Below are 27719 nucleotides of genomic sequence, written 5' to 3'. Positions count from 1 at the left end.
CTTCAAGCTTACCATCAACGAGACGGAATTCTCGGGGGAATTTATAGCAAATATTAAACCAAGAATTAGGACAATCGACCAAGATTTGACTATAAAAACAATCAGAGAACCTCCATGGAAACTACTTTCCCACGTCCGCACACGTAGCCAAGGATGGAAGTACCACAGAACAAGGATTCCTCAGGAACTAATGCAAAATTCAAAGTCGTGTTTATAATAGGAAATATAGATGTCCACCAAACGGACCCAATGAGAGTAATTACAGGGGAAACTACTCATAAACAACGGAGATATGACTAAAACTCCTGCAAAAAAAAAACGAGGACAATACCTAAAAGGGAAGCACGAAGATTAACCAGTAACGACCGAGACAAGCTTGATAGCCCATTAGAAAGGAAGGGATCCAATCTTACTCCTCCCAAATTTTCATAATAAAAGGATCATGCGTTAATGAGATATCCAATAACGGGATTAGTGACATCAAAAGTCCGAGCTTAGGGAAAAGACGATGGTTGCGTAGGATCCATAATTAAAACATACAACGAAATTTACACGGAAATTATTAAAAATGGGGAACTATAGTTATGCCAATTTTCAGCCCAAACAGTCCAGCCGTTGTGAAGTTATACCCATGACGGGAATATAGAAATCCGCATCATGTGTAATGACACGTGAGGGTGGCGATGCACAGGGAACCGGCCATCGGAACCGAGATCCGCACTTCGGCAGATCGCGAAGACCAATTTCCGTCCAAATAAGGAAGAGCCCGGTCAAAACAAAGCACGGAAAGTGCAAAACAACCTTAGATCATGAGGGAAAAATCTGAAATAAATCACAGAAGCCCATATGAAAGAAATAAACACCCATGCATATCATAAATCCCGAACAATTAAACGGAAACGGCGCCCACATACGAACGACTATGGGAATGACACACGTGATTACCGAATGTGCGCGCGAACTTTCGCTAACTCAACAAATACCAGGAAATAGGACACAACCTTAGTACCATTGGAAAGGTGGGAATAAATGAAAATTTATGATACCAAGAACGTGAGAAAACATCCAGAAATGAATGAGATATAGGGACATGAAGTTAGAAACCTGAAAATGCGCAGGAAAACAGCTTCAAGAGGTCCAGAGTCCTAAATAAAATACATAAAAATATGAAATCTTCAAGGACGACCTACTATAACAACGAACAATACATATGGAGGATTAGGATGTGATAATACAAAGGGGAATTAGGGAATATGAACGAAATTCACGAAAACCACTAAACTACGACGGACCATGGTGGGAATTTTAGGGAACGATATTCTAATGAAGTGGAGAGCTATAACACATTCGTTTGAGTAATTCTTGACTACTAGCAACTTTTTCTTTCAGTTCTAAACCTGAATAATTCACTCATTTACCATTTCAGTCTCATTTTAACTAAATGTCACTAAATAAAAATGGAATAAATCAGCTGAAGGTCTCAGCACAGCCGTACGCATAGTAATGCGAAGTTTGAATTCAGAATCATCGAGTCATAGCAAATTTAATGGTATATATAGGGAATTTGAAATAGGTAACTGTGGCAAATGCAGCACAGCCAAGTTCCAATTAACCATTAAAATAGCTTAGGCGAGGGAGGACAATAAGAATTCTAGGCGCAGTCTGACCGCAGTTCAGCACAGCAAAAGCGCAGTAGAACTATAGCATGAAATTTTCATTTTTATTCAGTCTGAGAAAAATACACTGTAAATAAATCCTGTAAATAGAAGGTAGAGCGTGAAAAAGGAAGGCGACCCAAGGAGTATAAAAGGGAGACCCTTTCTGCGACTTTTTGCCCCCCTTAGAGAAGTAAGAAAATAGAGTATTATTTTTCTCAAGCATTTCTGGTTGTCACTCCAGTGCGACAAAGTGATATACAGTTAAGATTGCCACTGTAGTAAAAGGCAGCAATTAAGGAGAGAAATATTAAGTAGATATTTCAACAGGAGAGCTGGTTAACACTCCAGATTTCAAAGTGTAAACACAAAACAGTTATCTTGCTACTGTTAAAACAAGCAATAAAATAAGACAAAAATAAAATAAACCCAAGGGACACTCCAGACACAATCCAAATTCATTAACTGAATAGAATCTTTGAAACTTCACCAAGTAGAAGATTAAATTCAAATTTAAAACCAAATTAAACAACGCTACACAGAATTACACCTAGACAAATTAATAAATTCCAATAAAGAAACAGCTCCGCAGGGCTCGGTTTATCTGTAATTCAATTCCCAGGAACTTTAAAACTAACCCATAAAAATAGAATTAGCCAAAACACTTGGATTGGCACTATATTCACAATAAACAACACTAGTACACTTCCCCATCCTAACTAAAGAACCAGGGAACAGCTTGGTGGTGGTCTCGTTTGAACCTCCCAACTGACCTTCCTTCATTCTCTCCTTCAATGCCTGGTACAGGACTACTGGAAGCTGAACGAGATCACCGTGAAGAACTCGTACCCACTCCCACTCATCTCGGACGTCCTCGCCCACCTCCGGAATGCCAAATACTTCTCCGTCCTGGACTTGCGCTGGGGGTTTAACAATGTCCGGATCAAAGATGGGGACGAGTGGAAGGCAGCATTTGCGACCAACTGAGGGCTGTTCGAACCTATGGTAATGTTCTTTGGGCTGTGTAACTCCCCTGCGACTTTCCAAACTATGATGAATGACATCCTTAGGGATTTCATTGACCGGGAAGTCGTTATCTGCTACATGGATGACATTCTCATCTTCACAGCCACCCTGGAGGAGCATCGGAAGGTCGTCCGAGATGTCCTGGAGACGCTGCAAAAGAGGAGGCTCTTCCTGAAGCCAGAAAAATGCAAGTTCAAGCAGACCCAGATCGAGTACCTCGGCCTCGTCATCTCGGAGGGTAGCATTGCCATGGACCCCGTAAAGGTCCGTGGAGTCCTTGACTGGCCAACCCCAACCAAAGTGAAGGAAGTGCAGTCCTTCCTGGGGATTGTGAACTTCTATTGCCGGTTCATCAAAGACTTCTCTGAGAAGGCACACCCGCTCCACAAGTGTCAGGGGACGGACCCTGGGTCCCCATGACCCCTCTCTCTATAGCCCACAGCCCAACCCGTAACAGCCTAGTCTCAAGGCAAAGAGCTACTGTGGGTAAGAAAGTGATATAAACAAAGGGGCAAGTAGATACACTTGCCTACTGTGGGTAAGAAAGTGAGAAGAAGGTTAACTTCTCACTTTCCCACAGTGGCCCCAATATGGCGAAAACTTCCGGGGATACCCGGAAGTCACATGAGGTGGGATCCGGGGTCGGATCATGCGGCGCACGGAGCATGCGGCGCAGGAAGTGCGCGGGAAGTGGAGCGGGTCCGGACGCGGGTCCGGGTCCAGGCTAAGTCAGGGTATGTGCCCTGACAACAAGCTGACCCGAAAGGCCCAAACCTGGAACTGGGGCACGGATGAAGATGACGCTTTCCATACCCTCAAAGAAGCTGTCACCACTGCCCCAGTTCTCTCCTTCCCCTCTGACTCTGGCTGCTTCAAACTCGAATGCGATGCCTCCAACTTCGCAACCGGTGCGGTCCTCTCCCAGCTTCAACCCGATGGGGAGTTCCACCCGGTAGCATTCATGTCCAAGAGCTTTATGGACATGGAACATAACTACAAAGTGTATGACAAAGAGATGCTCGTGATCGTCTGAGCCCTTGAGGAATGGTGACACTTCCTAGAGGGCGCTGAAGAGAAGGTCGAGGTCTACACCGATCACCGCAACCTGGGGTACTTCCAGATGGCCCAGAGGCTAAATCGCCACCAGGCCTGATGGTCCCTCTTCCTCTCCCGCTTCCACTTCACCCTTGTCCATCGCCCTGGGAAGCTCATGGGAAAACCGGATGCACTCTCCCATCATGCTGACCACCTGAAAGGGAAAGATGACAACGAAGGGCTGACCCTCCTCCAACCAGCCTGGTTTGAGGAGGTACTCTCCAAAAGTGTAATCCTGCATCACAAAATCATGAGGAGTCATGACATATCACAAAATTTCATGACCCCTCATGACATGTCATGACAATTGAATTGAATCAGACATTTTTTACATTCAAAAATTTGGATTTCATGACAGTCCGTGACAAATTGTCATGAACCGTCATGAACCGTCATGTGCTGACAAGGTTCATGACGGCTGGTGACACAATTTGACATGATGCCTCATGGAGGTTCATGAGTGGTCATGATGGGTCATGGAGTGTCATATGTTTATTTTGACCTTTCCTCATCATGTAAAATCCTATAATGTTCCATGATGCATCATGGACATTCATGATGCTCCATGAACATGTATGATGGGTCATGAGCATGCATGAATATGCATGAGATGTCACAAGCGCTTATGAACTGTCATGTGACATCATGTGGCTGTGTTAAACTTTCGCACTTGCTACCACCTCACACTCACACAACTATCACTGCACCCTACTGTGCTTTATTTGAGCTTGAATATCAATCACCTCTCATGGCTCACCCTTTTGGTCAACAATCAGAGACTGGGCAGTGTAGGAGCACCAGGATTCGTGACAAAGGGGCTCCTCAAGCCCCTAAACCCTCCCCAGCCTCAGGCAGCCAGAAGAAGGCCCAGGATTCAACCTTGGCTAGTGGCTCTAAGCGACAAAACACTAAGAAGACCTCTGCAGCTGCTAAGACTGGGACTGGGACTGTGGCTGAAGGTGATAATGATAATGACCCGGCACCGGGCCCCTCCATTGCCCCTCCAGGTCGAACTCGCAAACGGGCTGCAAGCCCAGAACCAAAAGTCCCTACTGCACCTTCCTCTACAGTCCAGGCAGCTAAAGCAGGAAGAAAGAGGGCAAAACAAGATGTGAGCCAATTTTTCTTTGCAAAAATAACTTTAAAAAATCAACTCCCAACCCTTTCGGATAGGATTCGAAAGGGAAGGGTGCTACTCAGCAAACACACTTTGCTGAGGGAGTCACTGCAATTTCTGACTCCATGTCTGAATCAGCAAAGTCCAAATCAACTCTTCAAATTTCGGTAAGTTTTAACTTACTTAATACATACCTGAGAGTAAACCCTTATTATTACAGGATACTGCTCCAAGTGCAGTGGACACTGAAAGCAGAGATGATGCAACTGGTGACTTTGAAGAGTTCGATATCCCCAGCAGTGATGAGGATGTTGATGAAGACAGAAACCAACAGGACGAAGATAACAAAGAACAAGATACTATTCAGCTTTTGAGTGGTATGTTAAATGTTAATAAATGCTCCCATTATCCAGGAATTAACTCTCCCATTATTAGGATTGAAAGTTACAATCCAATTCATTGGTCCTGGGTCATCTCCATGGAACAATGTAATTTCCCCCTATAGCCATGCCGCTTGGCCATCCACTCAGGTTGAAGTGGATGGATGGAGTGTCTTGATGCAGGATATTCTTTCCACTGCCCAGGAGTATCTAGGTACTGATCGGATTACAAGTGAGTTTCTATCTCTAGCTGTCATAAACCCAAAGGTTCATTTTTTTCCCAATGATTTACTCAGATGAATCTCGTATCTCATACCTGGATGGCGAAGACACTATTCAACTTGGAAAAGTTGAGAGTGACTCTTGCAGGACATATCGTATCCATATTCTTCATGAACATCAAAGGATTATTTACATTTATAACTCAACATCCACTCTTACCCAAACTACTCAGCTTGGCCCCTCTATTCCTCACCCCAATCCAATGAATCCCACTATCCCATATACACCACCTACTGAACCAGCCCCTTCTGCCACAATTGGAAAGGCTTCCCTTGGGGAACTCAGTAACCTCTGGAAGGTGCAGCAAACTACAGAGAAGCAAGCCCAATTCAATGCTTTGAAGGACTCTCACCGTACAACAGCTCGCAGCATTTATGAGACACTAGCAATTGTGAAGGAGTTCACTCAATCTGTTCCAATTATCCCTGCTTCCTTTCCTGGACATGGAAAGGCTGTCCCTCTCTGAGAGCTCTGTATCGCTGTGACTTCCTGTAGTGACAGTACTGTTGCTCGCCATCTTATCATCTACAGTACCTACATGGAGTTCCAGAACAACCCTTGGGCACATCGTCTTGAATCAGTGTGGGACAATGAACCAGTCAAGGACCTCAAGTATGCATATGATGATCCAAACTCTGAGACAAAGGTTCATAGCCTCCAAGAAATCATCACATATCTCAAGTATCTCAAGGCAAATGGGGTGGAGCCAAACCAGAATAAGTAATTCTCAGTTTGTCATTTCTCAATCAAATTTTTGAGCAGAATGATTGTAACATTAGGAAATCCAATGTGTACCTACCTTTCAAATTGAGGAATGTTTTCAATGTCTTTGTACTCCTGTGTTTCCTGCCTATGGTGTATGCTTCAACTGCAATGGGCCTCGCAGAGACATTCACCTCAGCAACTCCAAGGATCATGGGCTATGCTATGGCTGTTATTCTTATTTTCATCCTGCGCAATGGGGAATATCTCCGTCACCATTATCTCCAATCCCAAGCGACCCTTAATCCCAACTTTCCATCTTCATGGATACGTCATCTCAGTGCCCACCTATTCTCCCAGGACTCACTTGCCCTTCCTCAACTGGACCAAAAGACCCAGAACTATCTTATCCTTGAAGCTGCAAATGGACTTGGGCTTTCACATGAATTCCTTTCAGACCCACACCTCATTCATTCACAACCAACCCTGTTAGGACCCAGTTATTTTGACTGCCAAGTGTGTGGTGGATGGTTGAAGCAAACTAGACAATGTGTGGATATATGGATTTTGGAGGATAATGGTGTCTACATTGGCCAGTTTGCACAGGGAAACTGCTAGTCTTGCAATACATCTCACTTTCCAGATCGCTATCGCACTTCTATCAATGGGAAACTTACCAATATTTTTAATCCTGATGCAGCTTATCTCCGCATTGGAGGTAATATCTGGATTAATTGGCAAGTTGCTCAAACCCAGCCCAATCTACGTTATACTGCACATATGTCATCTGAGGGCTTTGCATCATTCTATTCACAGCGATAGGGGAAGGATAAGATTTCCCTCCTTCCAAAGCATGCATGGAAGTTGTTTGTCTTACATGAGTCTGTTAGAGATGTGTCGCGGATTCAGATGACTCCGGAGTGGAATCGGAGACTTAGTGTGGAGGGACCTTGGCCTCAGCGACTCAAGCGGAGTGCTGTGCCATTGCTGTTTGTCCATTTGGTCCTTAATTTCACAGTAGGCGAGCAGGAAGTCTCTAGGGGGCATTTCAGGTCGATTTCGGACTGAGCCAAAACGAGTATGTACAAGCGCCGATATATATAATGGAGGGGGCAAAGCACAAGGAAACAAAGGGGATCCAAATCGGAATGAAGATGTCCGAACGGGAACAAAGGGTAGACAGAAGCGGAGCGGTACCGAAGGTCATAAGGCAGGACCTGTGATACGTCCAAAAGGAGGTAGGGAGGGCGAGGCCCAGAGGGGCAGGAGGATGAGGAGAAGTGGGGATGATGACTAACTGGCTAGAATGGGAAGAAGCAGTAGTCCAAATAGGGGTGAGGGGAAAACGCGAGAGATACATTACAAGCAGCGAAAGTGCCGAAGGCAATCTGCGAAGCTCAGAGGTTGCGGAGCTTACAGAGGTTACAGAGGCGGGGTTGAAAGTCTGAGGAATATTGGCAATGGTGTTTACGTAGTATGAGGTCACCAATGCAATGGACTAAGACCAAGGTGGAGTCAAAGTCCGAGGTAGGGACTATGATGGAGGCTCGGAGCAAAGGTACGAGTGGTGCCCGAGTACGAAGTATGGGACAGCAGTGGAAGGTCGTAACTTGGCAGGAGGTCAGCAGAAGAGTACCCAAGGGAGGAGAGAGGAGAAAGGTAAGAGAGAAGGAGTGGCAGAAAGGAGAGTTGTCAGGTCCGAAGGTGAGTATCGGAGTGGATGGGGGAAGCGTAGGAGGGTGATGGAAGGGTGGAGGTGTTGTGAAGGAGGAGTGGAGTAGGAGGAGGAGGAGTAGTAGGAGGGTGGCGAGAGGGGCGGTGTTCAGTCCGAGGTGAGTATCGGAGCAGATGGAGATAGGGAGGAGAGGGAAGGAGGAGTAGAGGTGGCATGGGAGGTAAAAGGAGGTGTGTTGCCAGGACCGAAGGTGAGTATCGGAACAGGCAGCGGTAGGGTAGGACTCCGGAGGCAGGGAAGGAGGAGGTCCGGAAGTCGGGTCGGGATTGGGTATGTATGGATATGACAGAGTCCCTCAAGTTGTGCAAAGCTACCAATCATGAGCTTGTTCTTCCATCACACACAAGCATCACAGCTTTGGCTTCAAAGATGCAAGAAAAAATTTTCCCTGGAGCTGTCAAGACAATCCAAGGTGCACTTGCTCATCGGTGTGCTCAGTGCTTCCACCCATACTGATCCCTGCAAGATGGAACTGCAGTATGTGATCTACTTACTATTTTTACTTTCCCTTGCTAACTCCTTCCAACCAGCAAGTGACATTTAATGATGATCAGGAGGTTGATATGATTGTGGTGGATGGCATTTGCATGGGACATCGCCTTTGTGCAATGCCTAAATGCCCTAACCTTCCACTTAATTTTCACTCAAAGAAACTCTGTGCAGAACATGAAAGGAGTAGGGGCCATTTATGTGGCATAGTCTCTTGTCAGAATCCACGTGTAACAGCCCCCTTGAACTCTGGTGCTTGTAGTCTCCCTGACCATCAACAATGCTGGGAGGCATTCTCTAGAACACATGATAAGGAGTCATATGGAGCATATTGCAGGGTCATATGGAACCAACAAGGACAAGGCCTTCTTGGAGTTTCATCCCCAACAGAGGAATGGGTTATGAATGCTCATCGCATTGCTCAGCAAGCCCTACCTGCTCCAGAGGATCCCGAGCAAGTCATTCCACATCATCATCGTGATGGTGAGGCACCATCTCCAAGTGCATCATCCCGATCCACTCCATGTGGGCAGCACACATGGCAATATAGACATGTATATTGCCTTGAAACTCTCACCCATCCATGTGGTTGTATTGTGGCTTGGACTAAATATATGGTGTCTGAAAGCCCAACCAATATTCTTCATACACTTGAAGAAGTCTTTCCAGATCCAGACTCCTGGCCATCATACATTGTGATTGATAAGGCATGTAGAATCCTGGCTACACTGATGAGCCAAGGACAGCATCACAGATGGTTTCAAACATCCCGTTTTCTGGTTGATGCTTTCCATTTCAGGAACCACCACAATGACCCTACATGCCAGAAATATTGCAATCCAACCCCTCAAGTCAAAGATGACCCAAATTTGGTTCTTCCTATTCAAGATGGAAATAGTCAACAAGCTCGGTTTCAGTGTGCTTTCAATACAGAGGCTGCAGAGCAGTTGAATGCTTGGTTTGGAGGCTATGCTTCACAGCTAAGTCATATGCATCCAGCCAATCATGATTTTCTTGTGCATGTGATGCTTTCATATCACTTTGAAGTTAAGGGTAACATGTAATTACACCATTATGCCCACACCTGTCATTGCCATACCTACCAAGAATCCAAATTTATGATCAATCATAATGATTCATGGGAAGACTCTGTCATATCCATCCCCGGCCATCGACTTCCGGTCCCTCCGATCCCTCCGGTCTACCTCCGCTCCTTCCTCACTAAACCTCGGAGCTCCCATATTCCGCAATCCCCTTGGTACCCCTCGATGGTCACCACCTCCTCCTTTCAATTTATTACCTATGCCTCCCTAAGTACGGAGCCCCGAAGACTTCCGGACAGCTCCGACGTCCGCTAGCGCACTCCCGCCTCCGCTGGGCAATACACTCGCCTGCCCTGCAGAGCCCACCTTTGGGCCTATCCCTCCTTTCCGTTTCTGGGTTATCGCCTGCCTTTCCGCTAACCCCGCGACCCAACTCGTCGGTAATATTCAGTCGGCTAATGTTTAACCTGTCATATCCATACAATCCCGACCTCCGCTCCGGGCTCCTGGAACTCCGAACTCCGACTTCCAGAGCCCTACTTCCCTTCCGTCACCTTCTCCTTGCCGACTCCCAAGAGGTTATCCCACCTCCGGCTCGGACACCACCTTCGGTCCGACTCTGGAACATTCCGGGTCCGACCCCAATCTCGACACCTTCCAGACGAGTACACAAAACCTATGCTCCCGACTCCGGACCTCCGCTCCGGAATCCCGTTCACGTCTCCGTCTCCGGAACCTCCGGTCTTAGCTCCGACCTCGGACTTTGACCCCACCTCCGCTTATACCCATTGTATTGGTTAGCTCATTCCATTTAATTGCCTTTGCCAATATTCCGGAGTTTAACTTCCGGGTTCGGACTTTCCGGACTTACCTCGGACCTTGCAACTATTGCATTGTCCTATTCAATTCCGCTATTCTCCCTCATTCCTAGTTGGGCTGCTGCTTCCTTTCTATTCAGTCAGCTAGCCATTCCCCACTCCCAACCTCCTTCCTTCCTCCTTGGGCCTTGGCCCTTCATTCCTCCTTTGAGAAACACCATTGAGTCAAACCCTTGACCCTCGGTGTTGTTCCTCTTTCCATCTCCCTTTGTCTCCTTTCGTCCTACCCTTGTTCCTTTTGATTCCGGACCCCTCCTTATATACAATGTACCTAGTAACTTGTAACCTCAGTCCGAAATCGACATGAATTCCCCCAAGAGACTTTCCCTCTGCCGAAATTAGGGACCCCTAGGACAACCAGCAATGGCACAGCGCTCCGCATGAGTCACTGAGGCCGAGGTCCTTCCACGATAAGTCTCCGATTCCATTCCAGAGTCGTCCGAGTCCGCCCATTCTAACATAACCCCATTAGCTCCGCTCCGTTCGGCTCTGCCAATTGCGGACCCGTCTTCGCTGTAACCATATATATATATCCCACTTGTACATAGGTTACACCCCAGTAGTAAAATCAACTAGAGTTACCCCCTTAGGTTCTGATTGCCAGTCAGTAAGTTAGGGCACGGACGTGTCACTAGGCACAGCGCTCTTGGCAGAAGTCGCTGAGGCCAAAGCCCTCCGCTACGGAGACACTCCCTCGTCTCAAATCCGGTCTCTGACACCACTGTCCAACCCTCTCCCTCCTCCTTCCTCCCTCTCTCCCCTTCCCTTTCTCTCTTTCTTCTCCTTTCTTTATCTCATTCCTTCCTTTTCTTGTTTATTCCCTTCTATCTACATGGACCACCTCCCTTTGTATCAATGTACTATTGACCCATCCGGCCCACACACCCTGGATGGCTTCCCACTGTGCCCAGCACAGGCACACACAGCGGATGCTCTCGGGATCCCCCACGGGGACACCCGGATGCCTGCGGCTGTCTCCGAGGATGACGTGGCACTCATCATGTGGCTCAAGCCACATGTACATAAATGTACCTGAAGTGGGAACCGAAGAAGTAACCTTCTTCTCACATTCTCCACTTCAGTCTAAGTGGCCAGGGACTGCTGTCCCTTCCCGGACCTGCCAGCACGCACCCCTGGTTCGCACCCCATGAGGGCCCTTCTGCCGGGTGATACATCCAGACCCCCTCTACCCCAGACGCGTCCCTGACAGTTCATTTGAGTGATTTCAAATTTGATGGTAGGAAGCAGAATTTGATCCTGCTTTCATTGCATTTATCTGATGTTCATCGGATATTTCCGGACCTGCCAGTTTAGGCTTCAACACCATAGTTGGCCATGATAAGGCATTGATATTCGTTGGTATTGGACCGGTAGGTGACATTCATGCCATGGTCGTGATGGCCCACTGGATCTATTGTCTGGTGTCTGATCCCATCGTTGGCAGTTTAGTTCCTCAACGTTCTCTACCCCTTGTACCATGAGGTAGTCATCCAACGCAATTAGATCATTTACGTTGGCCAAGGGTTCCCAAGTAAGGTCACCAAGTCCCCATTGGAAATGGAATCATAAAGACTTATCGTCGTCCCACCAATGGTCGATGATTTCCTTAACCTGGTATTCCCATTCTGGGTCGTCGCCAAAGTCATAAAATACTTCTATGGGATGCCCAGGGAATAACACAGAGTCATTTGGCTCATGAGGTGCGAGCCATGAGATGTGGAACTTCACAAAGATATTTCTTTGCATCAACACTGGGGGAAGCTTGAGGATGTAGTTTGATGAGTCCTCAAATACCTCCAGTATTTTGTAAGGGCCAATATAAGTTGGCAACAACTTGTGCACCCTCCCCTTAGGGAGGTTCAGATCTTTTGTTGAAAGATATGCATAGTCCCCCTTCTTCAGTTTGGGGGAATCAGGGTGCCGATGTCAGTGTGCCTGGATAGCCTGCTCTACATGACTCTTGATAATTGCGTCATGAGCAGCCTGGATGTTGTCCAGGACCCGCTGGACAAAGGATTTTACCCCCAGCAACTCAGATGATGTGTCAGGGCGTGGGAAAAACGTTACCGTGACTTGCCATTGGCGACTGTTAAGGTCCGCTACTCCGGTGTAACAGCCCGTTAAGGGCAGGGATGACAATCGTGGTGAAGTGGGGTTTCGGCTTCAACGACTCGTCCATGAGCATTGTGCCTCATACTTGACATGGCCCCGATATTTCAGAGGACACAGGGTGTGACTGGGTCAGACAGGGAGCACAGGGGGTAACCCTAGTTGATTTTCAAACTAAAGTACGAGGTAGTGTACAACCGGTATTTAAGTGTAACGGAATGAATAGGAATAAGTCACCAGATCTCATGGAGATTGCAGGTGGCTTTGAGAAGGATGGCCATGCACAGCCATCAAGAAAACAAGAGTAATAAGGAATGAGTCATAGGCCCATGACAGGCTGTCATATCCGTGCATACCCGACCCCGACCCGACTTCCGGACCTCCACCTTCTTCACCTCCGGAGTCATACCCTACTGCTGCCCATTCCGATACTCACCCTCGGTCCTGGCAACACACCTCCTTCTACCCCCCATGCCACCTCTACACCTCCTTCCCTCTCCTCCCCTATCTCCTTCTGCTCTGATACTCACCTCAGACCGAACACCGCCCCTCTCGCCACCCTCCTACTACTTCTCCTCCTCCTACTCCACTCCTCCTTCACAACACCTCCACCCTCCTGTCACCCTCCTACACTTCCCCCATCCGCTCCGATACTCACCTTCGGACCTGACAACTCTCCTTTCCACCACTCCTTCTCCCTTACCTTTCTCCTCTCTCCTCCCTCTGGTACTCTTCCGCCGACCTCCCGCCAAGTTACGACCTTCCACCACTGTCCCATACTTCATACTCGGACACCGCTCATACCTTTGCTCCAAGCCTCCGTCACAGTCCCTACCTCGGACTTTGGCTCCACCTCGGTCTTAGTCCATTGCATTGGTGACCTCATACTATGTAAACACCATTGCCAATATTCCTCAGACTTTCAACCCCGCCTCCATAACCTCCGTAAGCTCCACAACCTCTGAGCTTCGCGGATCGCCTTCGGCACTTTCGCTGCTTGTAATGTATCTCTCGCATTTTCCCCTCACCCCTATTTGGCCTACTGCTTCTTCCCATTCTAGCCAGTTAGTCATCATCCCCACTTCTCCTCATCCTCCTGCCCCTCTGGGCCTTGCCCTCCCTACCTCCTTTCGGACGTATCACAGGTCCTGCCTTATGACCTTCGGTACCACTCCGCTTCTTCTGCCCTTTGTTCCTGTTTGGACGTCTTCGTTCCGATTCGGTTCCCCTTTGTTCCCTTGTGCTTTTGCCCCCTCCATTATATATATCGGCGCTTGTACATACTCGTTTTGGCTCAGTCCGAAATCGACCTGAAATGCCCCCTAGAGACTTCCTGCTTGCTTACTGTGAAATTAAGGACCAAATGGACAAACAGCAATGGCACAGCGCTCTGCTTGAGTCGCTGAGGCCAAGGTCCCTCCATGCTAAGTCTCCGATTCCACTCCGGAGTCGTCTGTATCCGCCACTTTCTAACAGAAGGTGAGTATCGGAATGGGCGGTGGTAGGGTAGGACTCCGGAGGTGGGGAAGGAGGAGGTCCGGAAGTCGGGTCGGGATCGGGTATGTACGGATATGACAATAAGGCCCTATATACAGCAGCTTTAGTTTGCCTGCCCTCCCTTTGGGTAGGTTCAGCTTATCTGTGGATAAGTATGCAAGCTTGCCTTTTCTCAAAGGCGGGTCCGGGCATCTTTTCTTATTCACCTGGATTGTTTGAGCGGTGCAATTGTGTATTATCGCATCGTGTGCTGCCATAAGGTTTTCCTTCACCTTTTGGGCAAAGCCGTTTACTCCCAGGTAGTCCGAGGGTGGTGCTGTTAGGCACATCTTTGGCATGTGGCCATAGATTAATTTGAATGGGGCAAATCCTGTCGATGTGTTCGAGCTCGCATTGATCACAATTCTGCCATCGACAGCTTTGCTGCCCAGTTGCATTGATCTGGTCTGACCATCGCACATACTACTTTTTGTATCATTCTTTCCACTTGGCCATCACCTTGCGGGTGGAATGCAGTTGTGAATTTCAACTGCACACCAAGTATTCGGTGTAGTTCGTGCCAAAATTTTGATGTGAATTTCGAGTCTTGATCTGATATGATCGAGTGTGGTAGCCTGTGAAGTCTTACAACTTTGCAAAGGAATATGAATGCTAGTTCTAATGCATTTGTTGTTGTTTTTATTGGAATTAGGTGGATGTTGGATGTCAACCTGCAGATGATTACCCAGAGGTAATCATATCCCAAGCTTGTTGGGAATGGACCTTTGAAGTCCATGGCTATTGACGACCATGGTGTTTCCAGGGTCAGGAGTGGGTGAAGCAGTCTGGGATTTCTCCTGGTGCTTTTCTTTGTTGTTTGACAAGTTCCACAAGACCTGCAGAACTTGTGGGTGTCCTTCCTCATTGACTTCCACCAGAAGTATCAACGGAGGGTTTCCACTGTTTTCTTGGATCCTAAGTGTCCAAGTGTTTTGTGGATGTTTTCGAGGATTATTCCTCAAATGGATTTCCTTTTGTAGTTCCCTTTTGGGACCACTATTTGGGTCATTCCTCCTTCTCCAAGTTGGGTTATCAGTCCGTCTTTTATGGAGAAGTTTTTGAAATTCCCTGGGTTCTCTAGGATTTCCCAGTGGATCTGGCTTTGTGAGTATCCAGATTTTATTGCCTCAATGAGGTCTTTTCCTTCGAATTGTTGTTGAAGGTTCTCTTCTGGAATTATGATTTCTTCCAGGTTTTGGGCACTCCCCCCTAGAGTTTCCTCTAGGTTATTGCTCCCCCCTAGAGCTTCCTCTAGGGTATTTCTTGCATGTATTGCTGCGAGTCTCTTTTTCTCTGAGTTTTTACTCAGGGTACTGCTTAGCAGCAGTTCTTTGTATTCCTTCAGGGATAATATCTTCTGCATTTTTATCCAGATGGATATCCGCCGACACGTAGTCAGCGAAATGCAGATCCTTGTCAGTTGACAAGTCGTAGTACCATGAAAGTGCATCTGCCACTTTGTTCTTGTGGCCTTCCACATATTTTATTTCGCAATTAAAGCTTGCAAAGAAGGCTTGCCATCTCAGGTGTCTACCTGAGTTGTGGTTTTTCGCTTTGAAATATTCCAAAGCTTTGTGGTCTGTGATTACTGTGAATTCATGGCCTCCCATGAGATTGTCTTGCCATCTCATGAGTGCCTTGAGAACACCCAGTGCCTCGAGCTCGTAGGTGAAGTACCTACGTTGTGTGTTGGTGAACTTTTTGGACATGAATGCGGCTGGGTGGCAAGTCTGCCACTTTTTGCCTTGTCCAATTAGTGCGCCCATGCCCGCTGGACATGCATCTATGACCCAGACATGGAGTTTGCTCCTCTCTTCTTCCGAGAGACTTTCCGGTGGATTCCACTGGACAGGCTTCAGGATCAGAGCTGTTAGAACAGGCGGATTTGGATGACTCCGGAGTGGAATCGGAGACTTAGCGTGGAAGGACCTCGGCCTCAGTGACTTAGGTGGAGTGCTGTGCCATTGCTGGTTGTCCTGGGGGTCCCTAATTTCGCATCTAGCAGAGGGAAAGTCTCTTGGGGGCATTTCAGGTCGATTTCGGACTGAGGTTACAAGTTACTATGTACATTGTATATAAGGAGGGGTCCGGAATCAAAAGGAGTGAGGGTACTCTGAAAGGAGACAAAGGGAACTGAAAGGAGGGACAACACCAAGGGTCAAGGGTTTGACTCAATGGTGTTTCCCAAAGGAGGAGTGAAGGGCCAAGGCCCAAGGAGGAAGGAAGGAGGTTGGGAGTGGGGAATGGCTAGCTGACTGAATAGAAAGGAAGCAGTAGCCCAAATAGGAATGAGGGAGAATAGCGGAATTGAATGGAGCAATGCAATAGTTGCAAGGTCCGACATAAGTCTGGAAAGTCCGAACTCGGAAGTTAAACTCCGGAATATTGGCAAATGTAATTAAATGGAATGAGCTAACCAATACAATGGGTATAAGCGGAGGTGGGGTCAAAGTCCGAGGTCAGAGCTAAGACCAGAGGTTCCGGAGACGGAGACATGAATGGGATTCCAGAGCGGAGGCCCGGAGTTGGGAGCATAGGTGTTGCATACTCGTCTGGAAGGTGTTGAGGTTGGGGTTGGACCTGGAATGTTCTGGGGTCGGACCAAAGGGTGTGTCAGAGCCAGAGGTGGGATAACCTCTTGGGAGTCGGCAAGGAGGAGGTGATGGAAGGGTAGTAGGACTCCGGAAGTCTGGTTTGGAGTTCCGGGAGCCAGGAGCGGAGGTCGGGATTGTACGGATATGACAAGAGCCCTGCATGCGAGATGTTTGATTTCGTCAAAACATTTTTGGTGGAGTGGTGTCCACCTGAATGTCTGCTTGTTTGAGCAGATTGTTTGCAGTGGCCCTGTGTAGCCACTGACATTTGGCATGAATATTGACAGGTATTCTACCATTCCCAGGAATCTTAGGACTCCTGTGTGGTCTACTGGCTCTCGCCAGTTGCAGATTTTTTCCATTTTATCTGCTTGAGTGTGGATGCCTTGTTCATCCACACAGCTTCCTAGAACGTCTAGGATTGGAGCAAATGGCTGGAATCTTTTCCGGCTTATGTAGAACTTCACCCGTGAACAACCACAATAATGCTTTATTGTGGTTCTCCACCAAGCTTGTGCTGGTGAATATATTGTCAAACCAGATGTGTAGGCATCTGCCTACTTCTCCTTGTAGTTCCCAGGTCAACACATGCTGGAAAGTACAGGGAGCATTGCAGTCTCCTTGCTGCATCGTGTTTGAGTTGTACATCCCATGGGGCATAGAGAATGTTGTCCTATGGACGTCATCTGGATCCACGCATATTTGTTCATACACATCCTGTCAACAACCCGTCGGTTATGGAAGAAGGGGTGAATGCGTGAGTCCGAATGCAGGCGGGGGCTCAACTAGAGGGGGGTCCGAGGGCTCCGGTGATGAACCGAAGCTTCTCAGGGAGCCCGGTTCTGCTGGATGGTACAAGAGGCTCTAAGAAGGACGCGGCCTCAGCGACTTGGAGGGAGCGCTGTGCCTCCGTTACGTCTCTGTTAGTCCTTGTATTTCTTATGTCTGAGGTGTCTTGTAGAACAGAGACAGGAATCACTCAGAGGGACTTTGGGTGGCATTTTAGTCGAGATTAGAACTGAGGAACTACAGGTTCTAATCTACGTGTATTTATAAAAGTGGATGGGGAGGACTTTAGTCAAAGCCCGAAATGACAAAACAGGGAAAACACCAAAAGGTACCGAAAGGTTCCGAACGATATCTAAAACGGGGAACCGAGGTGTCGGGCCAAGGAGGGCGGAGTTGGAGGCCGGAAAATGAATGGGGAAGACAAATGGGGAAGGGGGGTTAGCCGACTGAATGGTAGTAAGAAGGTAGTCGTGCTAAGAATGGAAGATGACTAATAAGTGATAGCGTGAAGGAGATCACCGTAGGATATGGTTAGCTCCGAAAGCGGAGTTGCGTGTCCGAAGGATGTTGGGTGACTCCAATAAATGAAGTGGGCGAGGGAATGGTTTAAGGGCATGTCACGGGATGTCGGAGGTCCGTCAGGATATCGGAGCAAATCCGGGGTCTCCGAATGTTCCGACTCGGGACCGAGGTTCCGGGATGGGAGTAGCCAAGGTTCGGTGTGCCGCAACCCGACTGGAGCTGAGACAGCCAGGAGGGGAGGTGACTTGGGGAGTGGGGAGGCATGGTGTAGGGGATGGTGAAGTTGTTAGGAAGGTGTGATGTGGTGGGAGTGTGCGGGGTCGGGATTCCGGGATATGACACATCCGACATATCGATCTTAGATCGGTATGTTGCTCTGGCAACTGATTCTTGGATCAGTTGCATGTCTGGCATTGGTGTGATGTCAAGGATCGTGTTTGAGTTACGATTCCTCGTGTCTATTACTGTGCACAAAGATCCATCTGCTTTGCAGATACACAGTAGCAGGCATGCTTGCTCACTGTTTGCGGGATACCACCATCCTGCTTTTACATAGTGATCTATTTTGGTCACTAGTGCTTCCTGCAGTGCTGCAGGACATCTCGGGGTGTTTTCCCGAAATTTCTTGTTTGGATCCTTTAATGGGATTCAATGGTTCACCTCCCTCAAGGGAGGCATTTCTAATGGCACTGGCACCATTACAGTTTCGAATTTCTCTCTCCACCACTCCCTGAGTATTTCGAACTCGGGGTTGTTCATTGTCAGGGCATGCTGCCACCTCCTTTTCCTTTTGTCTCATCCTCTCATTCTCTCTTCTTTCCTTCTTCTCTTTTTCTATCTTTATACAGATGACCTCTCTTTCTTTCCTACCCTTGTAGCACGGACGTGTCCGACACTGAGCACCCCATAGGGGCACCGCAATGCCGGACACACTGCACACTCCTACTTGTACTTCCCCTCCAACACTTGGGATCGACCGCGGAGCCACCCACGGTAACCTGGCTTCGTCCGAGGGTGATGTGGCACCTCCACGTGACCCATTCACACATGTATATAAACTAAGCCGAAGCAGGACCGAAGAAGTAACCTTCTTCTCATTTCCTGCTTCAGGCAAGTACCCTAGTTTAGTCTAGCTTCCCACCCTAATAACAATACATTTCCCGCTTCAGCCTAAGAAGCCACACAGGGATGTAAGCCCAAGTGAGGGCTGCCCACTATACAGTCTCACCACCCTGCTGCTGTCCGGGCTGCTAGCGCTGAGCGCTACGCCGCTACCTCTGCCTTCCTCGAGCTGTCCCTGACATTCATGGAGAGACCTTCCAGATGTGGTATGTCTGGAAGTTCTAGTCCTTCTGGACTAGGATTGGGCCAACCTTCAGGGTACTTTCTTTCGATTACCCTGAGGTGTGTTTTAATTCCGCCTCCCTGTCAGGGGGGCTTCTTTTTTGGTTGTTCTCGAGCTCTTGCTCGAGTTTTCCATCCATGTGATCTCATTGCATGGTCTTCACTGACTCCAAGGGTATCTATGTTGCCCTTGTTTACCGTTCTCACTTTGTGGGACCGGAAGTCTAAACTTACCTGGTTTTTGTTTAACCAGGGGGTGCCAAATATGGTGTCGTATCTATCAATGTTAATCACATCGAAGTAGTGTTTTTCTGCATGGCCATTGATCTCAACGTCCATGTTTGTTCCAAACAGGATCTGTGATCTTGTTCCTTTCATCCCCATTTGAAGGATGACTGGGTGCTCCAATTGGAGAATTGGGATATGGACCATGTGGACAAAGTCCGGCGATATAGCGTCCGTTTGCCGTCCACTATCAAATAGCGCATAGGCTTTTATGCCTGCTATTTTTATATGAGCCATCAGCGTTCTCTTTGTTGAGAGCGGTCTGTTTGTGGGGTATTTTCCTGCATCTTTTGAGATGTGCAATTTCGCATCAAACAAGGGGGTCTGGGTTTCAATGGACTTTTGGTCCTTCTTCCCTTTCTCCTTGTTTTCCTTGGGTACTTTGGTGTATTTCCCCAAGGCATCTTTTCTTGGTGCTTCCACCAGGGCTTCAGCGACTTTCTCATCTGCCATGTTTTTTAACTGGTGCACTACAGACAGTTTGATTTTATAATTTATGTTGTCATGATCGATGACTGACATTGGGCCCATCCTTATGGTCCTGACGTTGACTTCCCCACCCTCTGAGTTGGGTGAGTATTGAGGTCCTTCATATGGGTCCTCTACTTTGAAGCTTGATGCTCTGGAGTTACCAGAGTGTCAGGGCACACCCCACCTGACCCCACGCCACGCCGCCCTACTCCGCTCCCCCGCTATCACTCCCTGTTTCTTCTTTCCCCTTTCCTTCTTTCTTTCTATTTCTGTTCCATGGTCGACTTCCCCTTCTCTATGTATTACTACACACCTAACCCCACTCCCCCAATTGCCGTGCCCGCCGTGCACATTCCCGCTCACAGAGCGGCACACCTCCAGGATCTCCCGCGGAGATACCCAGGGGAGTGCAGCTGTGTGCGGGGATGACGTGGCTCCTCCCACGTGACCCCAACCACATGTATATAATAGCACCTGGGGTGGGAACAGAAGAAGCAGTCTTCTTCTCAACTTCCCACTTCAGGTAAGTACTGTAGCTTCTCCCCTTTAATGATAATACCAACTTCCCACTTCAGACTAAGTGGTCGGGGATGCTCACCCTGCAATGGGACCGCCGCTATGCATAGCCAACACCTGTCCCATCAAGTCCCTCGCGCCGGGACCTCGCCGCTTTCGGAGCTGTCCCTGACACAGAGTTGTTCTCTGGTTTTTCGTCTGATGAGTCTTCCGACTCTTCCTCTGATGTGTTTGCGATCTCCATGGCAGCTATGCGCCTTGGTTTTTCATCACTCGTTGCATTGTGTTTTGGGCAATCTTTCGTTTGCCCTATTTTGCCGCATTTGCCACAAATTGGAACTGACTTTTGGTCAGTTTTCCTCGAGTTTTTCAAGGATGTATCCTCTTTCCATCTGGATTTTGGCTCTTCAGCCTTCTTTCCTGATGGGAGAGCTCTACCACGGCTCATGGTTGCCATGGTGGTTGTTTGGGTATAATATCCTGATTTGTAGGCTGAAGACATCTTCAGCCTGTCGATTATCTCGTCTACATGAGATATTGCTTTCAACATCTCCTCATTTGAGGAGAAGTCCACTCTGATTCTGTCCTGAGTGATCATTTCCCTCTTCCATTCGAGGGGAATGTAGTTTAGGAACCTGGCATTGAAGGATGCCTGGTCTGGCGGCATCACCATCTGGGATGCTGCTTTAGACAGTTGTAAGTAGAACTGTTTTAGGCCTTTTTCCACTTTGTATTTAACATTGCAGTACTCTTTGTCGCATTCAACACGGCAGAGGCTTTAATGAATGTTCTCATCAATATGTTGAGAACTTCAAGGAACATACCCTCATCTCCTCTGAGGAGAGTTTCGTCTCGGAGTCTTATTCCAAGGTCGAATGTGGGTCCCCCTAATCCACGAATCAAGCAGTCCAGATGGACTTTGTCGAATTGGGGACCTTTGCATCCTCGCAAGGCGAGGAATCCCAGTAGTTCTGTGAACCACTGCCAGAACGATTCCATGTCGTTATCCCCTGACCATCAGGAAAAGCTGGCCCATTTTTTAGAGCTTCAGGCTTCACTCCCTGTCATATCCATCCACAGCCATCATCCTTCACTACCTCCGCTCCTTCTTCACTAACCTCGGAGCTCCCATATTCTGTGATCACCTCTGCTTCCCTTGATGGTCACCACCAATATATTACCTACACCTCCCTAAGTATGGAGCCCTGAAGGCTTCTGGACAGCTCCAATGTCCGCTCGTGCACTCCTGCCTCCACTGGGCAACTCACTTGCCTCCCCTGCAAGCCCACCTTCAGGCCTATCCCTCCTTTCCGTTTCTGGGTTATCTCCTACCATTCCACTAACCCCATAACCTGACTTTTTGGTAATATTCAATCAGCTAATGTTTAACTCCATTAGCTCCGCTCCGCTCAGTCCCACCATTTACAGGCCCACCCTTGCTGTCACAGCCGTGCATTCCGGCCCGTTCCCCACCCGTCCCAATGCTGCCCAAGCCCGTTACCGCTATGCGAGCGTGAGCACCTTGGCCAACTCCCCCACTGCTGCACCAACCTCCCCACCCTGAGTCTGCCTCTGGCACCATGCCCAGCGCGACTCCCCTACCCTGCCCACCTGGCCCCTACAGGGCCACTACCATTCCTGTGCCCGACTCTGGCCCAACTCCGAGTCCAGCGCCGCTACGATACCATCACCGCTATCGCGGCCCTATGCTCCCTCCTTTATTTATCTGTTATTGTTTGTTTTGACCCTTGGTCATTGCCGGCCGCTGTGTGGCCAACCCCGCTCTTTATTCATGTTTGCTTCCGGACCCTTCAGCCTTCGGCCCGGGTCCGCTTCCATTCATTCCTTCCTATATATATCCTGTATACTACACTATAGTACTTTAGCTCTAATATCGATGTGACCATGACCCCTAAGTCCTGACCCCAACAAGGCAACCCCCATAAGTCTGAAATGAGGGCCAAGAGACAGCTAGGGGCACAGCACTCCCTTTAGAGTTGCTGAGGCCAAATGCCCTACCCTCGAGCCTTGTCTGAGGCATCGCGGCCATCATGGCCAATAGCGGCCCGCATCAGCGACCTTCGGTGCCGACCCCGGACCAGTGTCTAACACTTGCTGTAACTATATATACTCAACTTGTACATAGGTTACACCTCAGTAATAAAATCGACTAGAGTTGACCCCCCTTTAGTTCTCGTTGCCAGTAAGTAAATTAGGGCATGGACATGTAACTTGGCACAGTGCTCCTGGCTTGAGTCGCTGAGGCCGAAGCCCTCCACCATGGAGACAATCCTTCGTCTTGATCCGGTCTCTGACACTCCCTCTGGGTAGGGAGTGAGTATTCTCACTTCGGCCATTCTTATGGCCTTTTCGTACCATTTCTCCAGGTACTCCTCTTGCTCCCCTGCCTTTGTGGGGTCGCTATCCAATGGAGATCTCCTTTGGGGGGGTTTTCACTGGGGGGAATCTTCCTCGCAGTGTTTCTTTGGTTTCGGGCGAATTCGCCTGAAGTTGTATTTGGATTCTCTCATTTTGAGAGAGTGTGGTTGTGTTACCTCTCTGTTCAAGAGGTTCATCAAAGGTGGATGTTTGGCCGAACCTTTGGTATGTGCCATTTCTCCTCCTAATTTCTGAACGATGCCTTCTTTTGGCATCGTCTTCTCCTATCCTTGGGAGAAGGATCTCCTTAGTGTCTCTGTCAAGTCGCTGATGATACTCCAGTGTACTTTCACTGGTGGTGCTTTTCATGAATTTTTCACGAGTTCTGGTTTTGTCCTGGCCAGTGGCCCAGGGGTATTTTTTTTGTTTCCTCACTATTTTGTGAGAAGTTTATCTCCTTCAGCAAGTCTGTCTGCTTGCTGATTTTGTCAGTCAACGCATCGATTGCGTTGGCCATTCTTTCTAGAGTTATCTCTAGACAAGCCTGTGCTATTGTGGTTCGTTTCCTTGATCTTTTTTTGGATCAAGTTTATCGCATTTATTATGCACGATTCCTGGTTTTCCAGGAGGAAGTTTGGTTGGGTGAGCAGTGACTCTCCCCAGTTGACATTGCCACTTCTGGGGGTTCCAGAAGGGGTTCTTGGAGTGAAAGCTTCATGCTTGCTTTGTTTAAGGGAGGCCATTGCTGTCAGAGACCAGATCGAGACGAAGGAATGTCTCCGTGGTGGAGGGCTTCGGCCTCAGTGACTTATGCCAGGAGTGCTGTGCCAAGTAACACGTCTGTGCCCTAACTTACTAACTGGCGACCAGAACTAAAAGAGGGTAAACTCTAGTCGATTTTATTACTGGGGTATAACCTATGTACAATGTTAAAGAAATGGGTTGAGGGTAACCCACATCTTTCCGTCCTTATAGACGACTTAGAATCGTCCACCTCATGTATGTAGGGCGGTTTAGTCGTGCAATTAGAATTATCCGATGGCCGTGGAGCTTTTGACAGAAAGCTGAGACCTCACGGTGAATGGGAGCCTGCTACGACGGATACTTGGTGCTCGTTACGTGAGCATACCGTGCGTGGGTGTATAGGATCACAGGTTGAGAGAACGTCCTGAACGAGACTAGTCGAGGACATAGGGCTAGCGGGTACTTGGCACTCGAGGGAGCGTACCAGTAGTGAGTGAGATAGCGACTCCTTGAGGGAGCTTCCTGAGAATTGATTGATGGGTACTTGGCACCCAATTGGGTGTACCGGCAACGAGTGATGTTCCAGCTCCTTGAGGGAGCTGCCAGAGGCTGGGTTGACGGATACTTGGCGCCCAGTTGGGCATACTGGCAACGAGGTATGAGACCGTTCATCTGGCGGACGGTCTGTATATGTGTCAACGGATACTTGGCGCTCGTAAGAGCGTACCGGTGATGGAGGAGTTAGTTGTTTGTAGGTCGAACGACACGTGGTGGGTTCGACGGCTACTTGGCGCTCGCGAGAGCATACCGGTGACGAAGGGAGCAGGCTTGTATCGAATACCCATACGTCCATAGAGTTAACCAGATGCTCACCGTAAGGTGAGACAGATGCGGGCCCAGTACCTGGGTGAACGACATGAGTCGCAGCAAAAGGTGATCGCGCATACCTGAGTTGAGTCACACGCGAACTCAATGATCCGTGGCTAGAGTCGTCAACCTTGGCAGGGATGACCCATATAGACGACGACCGAGACATACACAATCTTACACAGACAATACAGTGTTGGCACAAGGAGGTTTACAGTTGTTGCACAGCAGAGGGTGGTGTGTTATTTGTTAGGTTCCATCTTTTTGGCTCTTGCTGTACATAAACATGACGCTAACTATTGAATAAGAAATGATCGCAAGAAGTCTCACGAAATAGAATAAATATTCCGGCCAGCACCAAAACCCGATAAGGGAAAGCTTAGCGCGGAGTGAACGTGTAGAAAGGGGGGTAGTGGGGAGAAGGTAACAAGAGAAGGGAAGATATACAGAAGGAGGACCCACCATGGTGGACGTCAGTCGACAGGGTCGCGAGAGACTCCATTCCTGTAACATACAAGTTGAGTATATATAGTTACAACGAGGGCAGGCCTGCAAATGGCGAAGCTGAGCAGAGCAGAGCTAACAGGGTTAAACATTAGCCAATTGAATATTACCGACAAGTCGGGTTATGGGGTTAGCGGAATGGTAGGCGATAACCCAGAAACGGAAAGGAGGGATAGGCCTGAAGGTGGGCTTTGCAGGGCAAGTGAGTGTATTGCCCAGCGGAGGTGGGAGTGCGCTAGCGGACATCGGAGCTGTCCAGAAGCCTTCGGGGCTCCGTATGTAGGGAGGCATAGGTAATAAATTGAAAAGAGGGGATGGTGACCATCGAGGGATACCGAGGTGATTGCGGAATATGGGAGCTCCGAGGTTAGTGAAGAAGGAGCGGAGGTAGTCCGGAGAGATCGGAGGTAGTGGAAGTCTATGGCCATGGATGGATATGACAGTTGTGGATGGTGCTTCCCTTTCATAGAGGGGTCTGTTCACTGGTTTTTCCTTACTTTTCCGTAAGGCTTCCTCAGCAAACTCCCTCATTTCAGTTCGCCTCCTCTTCATTATCTCAGAGACCTCCTCTGAGGTTGGCAACCTTGCCTTGTCTGGCATGGCATGGGGTAGTGTAAACAGCGGAAGTTCTTTTGGAGCTTCCGTGCTCTGGGAGATCCTGCTCTCAGGGTGTTTTTTCACACCTTCTCAGGCTTCCAGCCTGAGAAGAAGTTGGTCTTCGTTTTCTGTCCTCCATTTGGATGGAACCTGGAACAAGTCCAGTAGTTTTTCAGATAGCTGATGCGGAGGCTCATCCCTCTGTTTCCCTTTGTCTGCCTTTGGGGCTTGACTTGGGGACATGGGGGAGGACTCCAGGGGATATTGGGGCCCTGGAGTTTCCTGCAATCAGCTTTTGGGCTGATCGTTCAGTGCTTACGTGTTTATCGCGCAAGTCGATCACCTCCTGAGGAGGTGAGAGATCTTCCCCAGCTTGGGTTAGATCGGTATGACATGGAGTCCTAGGGGTATTGGGCCCCACACTTACTCCACATAGGTTTCTAAAACCTTCAGGGGCCGGCCCTGAGGTGGTTGCTGTTTTTGGATCATGTTGATCCTCATCATCATCTGACAACAGCTGTTGATTTGAATCTCCCATGATGGGAGATTGCGGTTTCTTGATGAACTGCTCATTTCTTTTATCGTTGCTGCAGATGCATGTCATGACCATGCATCCCAGCCCATTAGCTGCCCGTCCCGATGCTGCCCGAGCCCATTCCCGCTATGCGAGTGCGAGTGCGAGCGCCAACCTCAGCCCTATCCTCCATGAGGACTCCCTGCTCACTTCCCCGCTTGCCCCTAGGCTCCCCTGCACCTGGCCGACTCCCCCACAGCCACACCGACCTCCCTGCCCCGAGTCCACCTCTGGCACCAACCTAGCGTGACTCCGCGACATTGCCTACTCTGCTACGATACCATCGCCGCTATCATGGCCCTACACCCCTTCGTTTATTTATCTGTTATTGTTTGTTTTGACCCTCAGTCATTGCCGGCCGCTGTGTGGCCAACCCTGCTCTTTGTTCCTATTTGCTTCCGGACCCTTCGGCCTTCGGCCCGGGTCCGCTTCTATTCATTCTATCTTCATATATATATCCTGTATACTACATTATAACACCTTAGCTCTAATATCGATATGACCATGACCCCTAAGTCCTGACCCAACAAGGCAACCCCAGTGAGTCCGAAATGAGGGCCAAGAGACAGCTAGGGGGCACAGCACTCCCTTTAGAGTTGCTGAGGCCAAATGCCCTACCCTTGGGCCTTGTCTGAGGCATTGTGGCCAACGTGGCCAATAGCGGCCAATAGCGGCCCGCATCGGCGACCTTCGGTGCCGACCCCGGACCAGTGTCTAACAATGCAACCTTGCCCTTGCGGGCATGTTTAGGTGCCATTGGCACTACTGAGTTAAGATGTTGAGATTGATAAGTTTTTTTGTGGGTTGTGTTGTGAAACACACCTTATACACTTAAAAAAGTGTGAGGTCTCAGTGGGTAGCTCAGCACAGAGCCGTAAGTGATACAATGGTGTGTATTTTACGGTGGTGTGTAAGCAGTTAACTGGAGGTTGCTGCTTACCCACATGACTATATGTATCTTTAATTACATATGGCTTGGGGTTTGGGGCTATTGCCCTGACACTCCCTCTGGACTCACCATGTCCATCGAGAAGGTCAAAGCCATCCAAGATTGGCCCAAGCCCCATAAAGTCAAGGATGTCCAGTCCTTCCTTGGCTTCGCTAACTTCTATTGGCGTTTCATTCACCAATACTCCAACATTGCGGTCCCCTTGATGCACTGCACATGTAAAGGAGCCCCCTGGTTATTCTCTGATGACTGTCAATCTGCCTTCAATACTCTGAAAGAAGCCTTCACATCAGCCCCCATCCTGATGCATTGGGTACCTGACGCCCCTCTCATTGTAGAAACCAATGCCTCTGATTACATGATCTCTGGAATCCTGTCCATCCATTGTGATGTTGGAGAGATTCGCCCCATTGCTTTCTGCTCAAGAACCCTTTCAGCACTGTAGGAATATAAAAGTTACAACACTAAAACAACCAGAAACAATCACAGAAAATTAGATAAAAATCATACAACCTCCATGGACCAGAAATAAAAATA

General features: G+C 48.5%; 2 protein-coding genes across 2 annotated transcripts; both read left to right on the top strand.

Moving 5' to 3' along the window:
- Positions 1 to 4524: 4524 nt before the first annotated feature.
- EI90DRAFT_3115739 (uncharacterized protein) lies at positions 4525 to 6021 on the top strand (the record flags this gene model as incomplete). The annotated part of the gene is made up of 5 exons (XM_039062821.1): positions 4525 to 4887; positions 4950 to 5060; positions 5114 to 5270; positions 5329 to 5505; positions 5570 to 6021. The coding sequence occupies 5 exons, from the start codon at positions 4525 to 4527 to the stop codon at positions 6019 to 6021; spliced, it is 1260 nt and encodes a 419-aa protein (XP_038923643.1).
- Positions 6022 to 9038: 3017 nt separating this feature from the next.
- Positions 9039 to 9521, top strand: EI90DRAFT_2884160 (uncharacterized protein; the record flags this gene model as incomplete). Its single annotated transcript, XM_039053945.1, has 1 exon — positions 9039 to 9521. A coding segment is annotated over one exon (483 nt), but the record flags the coding sequence as incomplete, so codon positions are not given.
- Positions 9522 to 27719: the final 18198 nt, after the last annotated feature.

Source organism: Cantharellus anzutake (genome assembly GCF_015039405.1).
Source record: "Cantharellus anzutake strain C23 chromosome Unknown EI90scaffold_2, whole genome shotgun sequence".
NCBI lineage: Eukaryota > Fungi > Basidiomycota > Agaricomycetes > Cantharellales > Hydnaceae > Cantharellus > Cantharellus anzutake.
Note: the sequence above shows the minus strand (reverse complement) of the source record. Positions and strands in the feature narration are given on the sequence as shown.